This window comes from Pan troglodytes, chromosome 2, assembly GCF_028858775.2.
Source record: "Pan troglodytes isolate AG18354 chromosome 2, NHGRI_mPanTro3-v2.0_pri, whole genome shotgun sequence".
NCBI lineage: Eukaryota > Metazoa > Chordata > Mammalia > Primates > Hominidae > Pan > Pan troglodytes.
Window position 1 is genome coordinate 93,654,895 of NC_086015.1, and position 12,119 is coordinate 93,667,013.

Sequence of the window (12,119 nt, forward strand, 5' to 3'; positions counted from 1 at the left end):
TCCTGTAACATTGTGGAGTGCAGCTCATTTTGGGAATAAACAGTTGCTGTGACCTTGTACAGGCAAATAGACCCTGTCAGGCCTGGAATTGCAGGGCCAGGAAATCATCTGTTTAGTCAGTGCTGGTTCTAGTCATTAGTTTGTGTTTATGGCTGGGAATTGCTAATATAGCCCTGTGTGGAGGGAGCTAACGTCTGAATACTAAAAGAGACCTATTTACCAACAGCTTTATTTTTTTAATTTAAAGGCAATTCAAATTGAAATGAGCCTTTTAACCCTTAATTAGGACCATGTTTCTTCTAAAAGTCAACCACATTAGTCAACTGGAGACAAAATTCACTTTGCAATTGAAAGGCTGCCTTCTTTCTTTCAACAGTAGCCACCATGGTTTACTAAGTGCATTTGTTTCCCTTTCACTATGGTAACTTTACCCATTCCCTGTATCAGCATAGTTCAAAGTCATCAGTTACAACTGTGACAAAAATGTGTTATGTGCTTTGGGAATGAGGCCAAGATTCTATCTGGAGGCTCTTCCATAATGATTATTCATTGTATAGGTAGTGCTCATAATACTCCCTGTTTCATACTTGTTTCCATATTATTTTTCAGAGCTGGCAGTTTGCTATTTTACCCCCATATGGGCCCACAGTGTTTAGTTCCTGTTTTATTGTTTCCCCTTCATAAATATGAAATCAGCAGGTTCCCAAAATATTTCTAATTCATCCACTACAAATTGGTATTATTTTGGCTTCCTTCTATTATCTTACTCATATTTTTAGTATTTCTTAATAGAAAATTAACATTTTGCAAAGGCCTCATCTAATTTGTTTCACTGTGGCCCATTCTGGGTGTTTTTTAAAATAAGTTTTGGTGTTTGCTCGATAATGCACAAGCATGCCGTCACTAACTCGGCACTTAAACTTGAAGAGCTGAAGACTAGATTAGCAAGAAAAGGGTAAATAAAACCTAACTGCAGGCTGGGCAGGGTGGCTCATGCCTGTAATCCCAGCAGTTTGGGAGGTTGAGGCGGGGAGATCACTAAGGTCAGGAGTTCGAGACCAGCCTGACCAGTATGGTGAAACCCCATCTTTACTAAAAATACAAAAATTAGTTGGTGTGGTGGCATGCGACTGTAGTCCCAGCTACCTGGGAGGCTGAGATAGGAGAACTGCTTGAACCAAGGAGGCAGAGCTTGCAGCAAGCCAAGATCACGCTGCTAATTCCAGCCTGGGTTACAGAGCAGAGCGAGACTCCGTCTCAAAAAGAAAAAAAAAAAATAAAAAACCTCACTGCAGACTAACAGAAGGCAAATGTGCTCTCTTTTCAGTTGTCTTTTTAATACTGTGCTTATTTTTCTTGTCATTAAAAGAGAAAATATCTTATATTTTTAAAATTAGAAATAATTTTGATTGATGTTATCAAATTTGATTTTTATGTCTATTCATTCCCATAAAATTCACAAACTTCCAAACATTCTTCACAATGTAAAATGTGGGAAGGGGATGACTATCATAACATATAGTTTTATTATGTTATTGGTTATGATGAAAGTATAACAAGGAATTATTTGTTTGGCAGTCAATTTATATCATTCAGCCATTTCACTATAAAACCAATATGCCCTTTGAATATACACTACTCTGCTAGAGGAAAGCACTGCAAAATCCATCATTTCTTTTTCAAGTATATTTGTTCTCAGCCAGGAAAGAATTTCATTTCCTTGTTCTGTTGCCATATGGCATTTTATAATTTCAATGGCTAATTTTAATCCTTAAAGCAGTGATGAACATGAAGTTAATTTTGTTCTTTTATCTCCACTTAGAAAGTGTTACTAATCCTACAAATTTGGGCATACAGGGTATTAACATTTTAAAGTGTCTAGGCTAAGAAGAGTCTTTAGAGATAACTTAGTTAACATCTGTCATTTTTTAAATGAGGAAATTGAAGTCCTGATAAGACAAGTGGTTGCAAATAATTCACTCACTTTAAAAATTCATCTCATTCACTGCTAGGTGCTGGACGGTGTGCCAGATATAGGGTGCACAAAATGAATAGGAAATAACTCCTGTCTCTGTATGGCTCAGGCTCTAATCTGGGAATACGTAATTACTTAGGGTAGAGCCTTAGAGTTATTTATAGAAGAGGAAGTCACTGTCTCAAACACCTCATTAAAGTTTGAAGATACCTGATCAGTAAATCTAAGCCAACATCTATTTAATAGGAAAAGCTAGATCAAAACATGCCATTTCCCGCTTCCTAGTCCAATGCTTTTCCTCTAACATGCTGAAGACAACTTGAAGTATTGGGATAAAAAGAAGAAATTTCAGGAAATTGCTTAGTGAAGATAACATATAAGTGACATATAAAAACGTATCTTGCAACTCCAATTCTCAGGTGAGAAGATCCATTTATAAAATAACCGTGATATGAAACTGATCTCCTTTTTAAAAGCTGGGATTTTGACTTTTATTACTATAAGACACAATAAATGGTTGTTTTCATTTCTTTGGGCTGCTATATCAAAATACCATAAGCTGGTTAGTTTATAAACAATGGAAATTTATTTCTCCCTGTTCTGAAGGCTGGGAAGTCCAAGATCAAGGGGCCAGCATATTCGGTGTCTGGTGAAGACTTATTTCCGGGTTCATAGATGACACCTGCTAGCTGGGTCCTCAGATGATAGAAGGGACAAGGCAGTTCTCTGGGACCTCTTTTATAAGGGCACTAATCTCATTCATGAGGACTCTGCCTTCATGATCTAAACCTCCCCAAGATCCCACCTCCTAAAACCAACATATTGGTCATTAGATTTCAACATATGTATTTTAGGGAAACACAATCATTCACATCATAGCAAGTGTCTAGGTCATTTTAGGAAATCGATACATGTTTGATAAAAGTGAAGGAATGAATTCAAACATTATGTGAACAAATACAATTCGTAGCAAATCCAGGATGATATCTAGTAAGGCTTGAGAAGGTGCTGCCTTCCATTTTAATTGTTATCAACTTAGACTCATGGATCATCTTACTTGAATATATCAATATAATATTAAAGATAAGAGTTCCTGCCACAATTAACTAGTTTAAAAATCTTCTTACAAAATGGGAGAAAGCATCTCTGGAGCCACATAAAAAGGTGGCAATTTGCTTCCACTTGAAAGATTTTAAACTATTCAATCACTCTTTGGTTTTGCTATCCTGGGGTTAAGATCCATGAATAATTTTTCCACGTGTTTGACTGACAAGAACATTTACTACTGGATTACCTGAGGGAAGACGTAAATCAGAATTGTGTCATTTTGGCAGCAGCTTTTTGATATGTGTGTATCTGCCTTAGTTAAGTATTGATTTAATAGCTGGTCTCCACTACAGACAACCTTGACTGTATACCTGGGGCTTTGTATTTTAAAATTTGTCTCTGGATAAATCTTTTTTCCACCCTTCTTGTCTAATCTGTTTTTTCTTTGGTATTCTCTAATAAGTTGACCGGGACTTATTTTCATTAACAAAAGGAAAGAAAGCACATTAATACATCTACTTGTTATTTCCTACTTTTATTCTCTTATATGTGCAACCTCCTTCAGCCTATAAAAATGCTTAAATGAGAGAAATGTGTATATTGTTACTCACTAGTTTTACATTCAAGGAAGGAAAGGAGATGTTTTCAATATACAATCATTGTCTTTGCTACTATAAGCAAAGATAACACACACACACACATTCACACACAAACATAGATGCTCCTTAAAGTCTTTAATACTCAGGAGGATTTTTTGAAGGATAAAGAAGACATGACAGACAGACAGGTAATTGAGCACATGTTGATTTACTGCAAGGGAGAGAGATTGCTTATTGATGATATAAATTTAAAAATTGGCTTGTTAGAGAAAAATACATTTATAGAGATTGTTTCTTTATAAAATAATAATTTTATACATTCTCCACTCATATTCTCAAATTCATTGAACAGTTTTGGTGGAGAATTGAGATACTACTTGGACAAGAAATGGAAAATTTACTTACATGCCTCCCAAATACAATATGTCACTGTCGTCCTACTCGTGAAATTGAAAAATTCCCACTGCCCTTCCAACTAAAAGGACACTTACTCATCCGCCCATACCAATGTTAGACATCAAATAGATAGCAAATCCTAGAGAAAGGCTGGGTGCAGTAGCCCAAGCCTGTAACCCCAGCACTTTGGGAAGCTGAAGGGGGAGAAACTCTTAAGGCCAGGAATTCAGTACTAGCCTGGGTAATATAGTGAGACCTCATCTCTACTAAAAGTTTTAAAAATTAGCCAAGCATGGTAGCATGCACCTGTTGACCCAGGCTGAGGTGGGAGGATTGCTTGAGCCCAGGAGGTGGAGGCTGTAGTGAGCTGTCATCATGCCTCTGCACTCCAACCTGGACAGTAGGGTGAGAAGAGCAAGACCCTGGCTCAAAAAAAGAAAAAAAGAAAAAAAGAAAAAAAAAAATCCTAAATCCTAGAGAAAGACATGTACGAGAGAGCATTAGCCTTTCTGTGATGTTTTCTCACTTGGAATAGATGACAAAGTCTTGCAATTTTTAATTAAATAAAAGTTTAAATGACTATTTTTCAATTTCATATCAACAGTTTAGAATTGGTAGAAAAATAATTTGTGTTTTAAGGAAGTAATTTGCTTTCAATGATTGATTTTTATAAAATTAAAAGAAAGATTCCTTCCCTGTTCAAACTATACCATTGAATTTCTTTGTTATCTTGGGCATGCTGTCCTTTCCATTGGTGCTTCAATTGTACAGTCTATGAAATACACAGACTGATACCTACACCGATAATTTCAATAGAACTTTGATAAGATTTAATTGAGATGGTACATATAAAAGTCCTACCAAAGAAGTAAAGACGTCTACAGAAATTAAAATGTTATTATAGAATCTAGCATTTTACTCTGCATATAGTTGACATTAAATGACTATCTATTCATTCGTGGTTAAAGCCTATCAGCTAGTTATCAGGTGTCAGATGTTGCAATGTCTGTCCCTAAACTGTGTGTCACTTAACTTTCTGGACTTCAGTGACCTCAGATGTAAAACACACATACAGATCAATGTGATTTCTAAGGATCTTTTAGCTCCATTAGGCTATTATTCTATTTAATTAGCACATCTCAACTGAATTTTCTATTCATCTAGTCACTCAGGGATGCCGTCTGCTACAAGTAAAAGAAACCTAGGCCACAGTGACTTAAACAAACAGGGTATTGTCTTTCTGACATTGTAAGAAATCTTGAGATTGGTGGTTCCTGGATCAAGTACAGAAAACACATCATGCTGAATTTCTTGGCCTTTCACTCATGATCACATGTAAGCTGCTGCAATTCCAGCCATAATGTCCATAATCAAGGCTGGAATAACTTGGCTTCAAGTTGTATTTGTACATCTTGTTAGAAAACAAAAAGGTATCACAAATATTTTAATCGGACTTCTGTGTACATTTCTTTGCCCACCTTTTTGGCCATAACTTTGGCCGTTCATCTCTAGCTTCACTGGTCTAAGGAAGGAAGGATTTGGCTGGCTTCATCTGTGGGCAAAATCAGGATTCTGCTGGCAAGAAGGGAGCAGAGTTTGGGTATTGAGTACCAACACTACTTGCCATAAAATTCTATGTAACAGTTTGTATTTTTCATGTTGATTTATTTGTATATTGAATTATGCTTCATATTGGCCACTTCTACTATCTATGTATGATCTTTCTCAAATGGCGCTCCTTCTGTGGAGTCTCTTCCAACCACCAATCACAATGAAGTGATTGCTCAGCATGATTTGTATTAAATGCCCGCTGCCCACTTTCTATTGCAAGGGCCCTTTGGGTATGGGCAGAATTAGGGACATTTTTGCCTTTTTGGGAATCAAAGAGCCCAAACAAGAATAGATGTTTGGCAAATATTTATTTATTTATTTATTTGTTGAGACGGAGTCTCGCTCTGTCGCCCAGGCCGGACTGCAGTGGCGCTATCTGGGCTCACTGCAAGCTCCACCTCCCGGGTTCCCGCCATTCTCCTGCCTCAGCCTCCCGAGTAGCTGGGACCACAGGCGCCCACCACTGCGCCGGGCTAATATTTGTATTTTTAGTAGGGACGGGGTTTCACCGTGTTAGCCAAGATGGTCTCGATCTCCTGACTTTTATGGTTTTTACAACATTTGTTATACAGGTATTCACTAAACACTCCAGTCACTTTTTGTTTCTATTACAGATGGCTATACTATACGATACTTGAAAAGAGAGTCACATAATCACTTCCTAAGTACTGCACAAATTATCAAGATTATTGATAGTATCTTGAAGGTAGCTACAGTTAATAAACCTAAAAGTTAAGAATGCTACTCAAACTAGTCACTAGACTTTATCCAATTATGACTAAATAATAACCCTGAGATAATAACAGTAAAGGATACGTAGGCACATATACATACAGCTTCATAAATATTTGTCGGCCTGTGGCGATGACTCACGCCTGTAATCCCAGGACTTTGGGAGGCCGAGGCGGGCGGATCACAAGGTCAGGAGTTCGAGACCAGCCTGACCAACATGGTGAAACTCTGTCTCTACTAAAAATACAAAAATTAGCTAGGCCTGGTGGCGCACGCCTGTAATCCCAGCTACCTGGGAGGCTGAGGCAGGAGAATAGCTTGAACCTGGAAGGCAGAGATTGCAGTGAGCCGAGATTGTGCCACTGCACTCAAGCCTAGGTGACAGAGTGAGACTCCATCTCAAAAAAAAAAAAAAAAAAAAAAAAAGAAAAATTATAATTGTTAGGGCAGTAGAATTGACTATATGTAATGGATCTCAGTGTGACACCAAAAGTTGTTCAATACATTGGAAATTGGTCCTACAGCAGCCATTCTTGGTAGGAACTAGAAAACAGTAAGACTAGATTAATGATTGCTATCATTTTAAGTTATTCCAGTAGTTTATTTTGGCAGTGCATTTCCCTTGTCTTATTTTAAGAAACTTTCAGTAAGAAGATATTCTACCATGGATATATTGTGTTTCTTTTCAGAAACATATTTAGTGATTATAAATATTGATTTGTTCACACAGGTTTTACTTTAATGCAAATAATCTTCTCTTCACAATATGAAGTTAATATAAGAAAATTCTAGAATGTAATGACCATCTATAGGGCCTATTCTGTATATAAGTTCTGTAAATCATCAAGTCTATATAAGTTCTGTAAATCATCAAGTCCAAATGTGGCACTGAAATTGAGCTTTAGAAGTTTTAGAAATTATTGACTTCCAAGGATCATCTTGAATCTAAAATTTACATCCCAAATTCCTTCTCAAATGAATTACTAGAGACTTCTTAGAATTTTCACTATGATTTTAGTTCTCAATGTAATTATAAAAATGCATCAAAAGAATAATGCAGCATTTTGAATTTTCTATCAGACAAAATGAAAATAATATAGTAGAGGCAGTTTTAGGCATATCTCTGTAAAACAGTAAATAGATGCTGAACCCTAAATTATAAGCTGAAATCAATGTTCGATAACCAGTTCAATAGGCTTACAAAAACCATTTTATGCAGAGATATGGCCAGAAATTAAAAAGATAACACAGTTATTTAAAAAGCTCTCATCTAGTAACAGTTCATAAGTGTATTAGTTTAAATAGGAACTGTATATCCCTCTGTATTTCAGATATAGACAAAGGAATATATTTAAATCTTTATTTTAGGCCATTGCCATAGGAGGTAAGGAAAAGTACTGTCAAACCAGAAAAAAATATTGTAGCTCATGAAAATTATTTATCAAGAATCTTAAAAATATACGTGAAGCCATGATCTCTTCTTTCAGTTGCTTACACTTTGTGGGACGAAGTTGTACCCACAGAGCAATTAGAAAACTAGTCAATGTTAATATACTGCTTACTGCAGTGCAGATAGTATACACATTGCATCATGTTTTAAAAAGGGAATTACTACATGGTGACATGGTTTTGCTTTATTTTCTCCACAAATAGTCCAATGCCAAGTAAAGCTGTGAAAACACAAGCTGGAAATTTCATCATACACTAGTGCCAAAATAATCTAAATCTTGTGTGTGTGTTTTTCTTCTTAACATTTGGTGCAAATTCAAGCATTTATGTAGAAAAACTACAGTAGGCTCTGTCATTTGCTTCTGTAAATTCTTGGAGGAAAAACTTGATTTTTATTTATAATAAATTCATATTCGAACTTACTTAAATCTGTTTTACATATTTTCAAAAAAATTATCACAGACTTTTAAAAGAGAGTCATTTTGTTTGTAGCTTGTCGACCAGGTTTCTACAAGGCATTGGATGGTAATATGAAGTGTGCTAAGTGCCCGCCTCACAGTTCTACTCAGGAAGATGGTTCAATGAACTGCAGGTGTGAGAATAATTACTTCCGGGCAGACAAAGACCCTCCATCCATGGCTTGTACCCGTGAGTAGTTTTGCTGCAACCCATGCCTCCATGTTTGTTTTGTTTTCCTCTTGTTACTGTGCTGTTTGTTTTTGTTTTAAAGCATTTGGCCCATTTCCTTCTGTTGCCCGTGTGCAAATTGAAAGCTTTCTCTGCTTCACTCCCCATGCTTGGCTCACCACAGATGCAACATTTATCACACAAAATGAATTAAATTTTAAAGCACTTCCTGCAACACAACCCCTTGAAAGAGAGAACATTTTCTGTGTCTTGTTTAGATCCTGCATTACATATGACAGGATAGGGGAGGTTATAGACAGGGGATTTATGTTTTTACATTTCTATTCCCTCTTGCTGTATGTTGGTCATAGGTCATAGGGAAAAAGGACTAAGAGTTATAAAACTAATACTAAAGTTTTCATAACTATTCACAAGGGTTTTGAACATAGTGATGAGTTACTTTGTTAGAATTTGTGAATGTATCCTTACCCTTGAGTTAAAACTCCCCCATTCACAGCTTGGGGAAGACAGTGTTCTTGAATCCATGTGTCTATAATATCATGGATCCTCTAAGGATGAACTGAAAGTTGATAATAAAGAAAGGATAGTTATTTACCTCATTCAGTTCCATTGTAAATTATCTATTTCCCTTGTAGTAGAAAACAGAAGTGAGGCTCATTAATCTTTGTTGAACTACTTTGCAGGACCTCCATCTTCACCAAGAAATGTTATCTCTAATATAAACGAGACCTCAGTTATCCTGGACTGGAGTTGGCCCCTGGACACAGGAGGCCGGAAAGATGTTACCTTCAACATCATATGTAAAAAATGTGGGTGGAATATAAAACAGTGTGAGCCATGCAGCCCAAATGTCCGCTTCCTCCCTCGACAGTTTGGACTCACCAACACCACGGTGACAGTGACAGACCTTCTGGCACATACTAACTACACCTTTGAGATTGATGCCGTTAATGGGGTGTCAGAGCTGAGCTCCCCACCAAGACAGTTTGCTGCGGTCAGCATCACAACTAATCAGGCTGGTGAGTACATACTAGATGCTTCTTACTCTTATCATATCAAGTCTGAGTAATGGTTTTGACTCTGGGTGGAAAACTGGGCGGAAGGAAAAAAAGATTTTATAGAACCCCAGGATTTTGCCTTCTAACACATTTAAACAGTTATGGCACATTAAATAATTTAATTCTTCAAGTGAGAATAAACCATATTTGTTAGGTGATTTTTAAACTAGTTTATACCCATTGTTTCCCAATTTGAAATCCTTAAATATTTGAGGCTCTCAGATAGTAGTAGAGGGGCTCCTTGGGGGAAACATTTTTATATTTCAGAGAACTTAGGCAATGAATCTTAGCTTTAAAAAAAGTTATGCAGGATATGAAAAATTGTAAATATCTTCAGCTTAGTTAAAATTAGGTATTCCTTTGTTATTTCATACTTCTAAGAAGTTCTGTGTATTATAACTGATAGTTATAAATCTCTGATTGCTTAATAATAACTATGTAGATTACTTATGGATTTTACTTGTGGGATTTTAATTGTGAATCTCTCAAACATATAAATGGATTATATATTACATAGAAATAATGCCCCTTTGAGATATAACAATCATTTTTCAATATTGATAACTGATAAATGAGTAATAAACAGTTTTCTTTTGTATTCAAAATGTCTTGTACAAAGCTAAACTGATAGGTATTTGTTGTGCTTAAATTATTGCTACAAAATGTCAGAATTAGGTATACATCCCAAGAAGCTCAATTCAGAGATATTATTGTCTTATTTTTACACACACACACACACACACACACACACACACACACACACATTGGAGCCAAAGGGAGAGGGAAGAGAGAGACAAGATGCCACTCTGATTCTCCAGAGAACTACTGATTCTCCAGTTCTCTCCCAGGTGGGGTCACCTCTGAGCTGGTTGTCAAGATTGAGTATAAACTCGGCTTCTGCTCTTCATTTGGCTTACATTATGGACATCCCTCTGGTCCCTAGTGGGAATCACCCTTTGCTCTGAGAATATCAGAATGTGTCCTGGGTGCTCTAGGCAAAAGGAAACCAGAGATGACTAAATTATCTTATCACCTAGGTCTTCTAGTAGCCAAATCATGAGCCAAAAAAACTCACCACATTCTGTTTCCTGATATCACCTGGCTTACTCAGAAAGGTTAGTTCAACTAGCAAAGACACAGAGTAAGTGTCATCTGCAAAAGCAAGTATGCATCAATATGACTCTGCTGGTTGTTAACATTTTCATCTATTTATCTACTGGTTAAATGTAGTTCTAGCTGTTCCTGCAGGTTATTACAGAAATGCCTCTCTACTGGTTAATTTCTCAAATACACTGAGTAGTCCCCTAAGCTCAGTATGTCAGGTCCATCTCCATTCTCCCCATCATTCAGCAACCAAAGGGATAAATCTTTGCATAAGAGGGGTATCCAGAGCCTTTGACTAGCACCCGTCTTTCTTGAGGGGCCCCTGTCTTCCCCATGCCAATGGATAGATATTTTAAATATAAGCCATGGCAGAGTCCATCCATATTCAAATACGTATCTTTCTGATTCTAAATTTCTCTTTCGTTTCCACTTTGCTTCTGGTCTCATATATTGATGAAAATCTTATATTTTTACATTCCTCATGATGATAAGTAAACTTAATTTGTGGAAAATACATGAATTTTAAATGAAGTGCACTGGATCATTACTTTAATCTTGCTCACTGTATCTGTAATTTCTCCCACTTGGAGCTAGATCCCAGACCAACCAGTATATGCTTTGCTTTGCTTCCGTTAATGGTATTTATACTTTGTAACTAATGATATTTAAAAGTTTATAACTTAGGTTTATTTAACTGTCTTCTATGGGAAAAAATGAGTACTGCAATACTGTTGCTATATATTGCATGATTATGGCTTCTCATCTTCAGCTAACACAGGAATTTTAACAAATTATGATCATGTGGCAAATGGTTTTCCGGAGCGCTATATTTCAAGCTGATTTACTACCTTGTTTAAAATTGTAGCATCAATCTGTGTTACAATTATCTCTTAAGTCAAACAGAATTGTATAAAAACAAACAAGAGCTCCTTATTTCCTATCTTATCATTCCCCTCTGGCTTTCTGACAATGCATTTATCAGGAAACTAATAGTCCCAAATATATACAGTAAATGAATCTAGGTAAAGTGGCAACCAAGACCAGGCCAAGACATTAAAAAATAAATGAGATTGATGCTTTGGCCCTCCCAGTTACAAATCACAGTTTAAGACAGATTCAGCAAAGGTGATATAAGTTACTTACCCTAGTCTCTCTCCCATTTAAAAAAAATCACTAATGTGTTTATAATATGCACCACCAGGCATTTTATATATTTATTTCAGGATGTCTGTATCATTTTGTGTGCCTGGGGAGATAGAGGTCTTTGTTCTATCTTCAAATCTCCGGGGTAAGATATATAAGCATGATTAGAAGCAATGCTTTTTCTGAAGGGAGTGTTTCTTTGTTTTCCTTTATTTTTGTTCTTGTGAAGGTTAATGGACTGGTAGCCTTGAAAAATAAGCTCCCTACCACTGGAAGGATATGGCTGTGACAGATATGATGCCAGGGTGTTTAAAATCCTCCTAGCCTCTATCTTTGACGTGGATATAAAGGGGAAGC

The 12,119-nt window shown here is 36.5% G+C and overlaps 1 protein-coding gene across 7 annotated transcripts in view; it reads left to right on the forward strand.

The window, feature by feature from the left end:
- Nucleotides 1-12,119, forward strand: part of EPHA3 (EPH receptor A3) — a 369,016-nt gene that overhangs the window by 225,624 nt on the left and 131,273 nt on the right. For all 7 annotated transcript variants that reach the window (XM_516601.7, XM_009445906.4, XM_009445905.5 and 4 more), the window contains exons 4-5: nt 8,302-8,457; nt 9,141-9,476. In XM_516601.7, coding sequence (XP_516601.4) covers nt 8,302-8,457; nt 9,141-9,476 — 492 coding nt within the window. The remainder of the gene's footprint in view (nt 1-8,301; nt 8,458-9,140; nt 9,477-12,119) is intronic.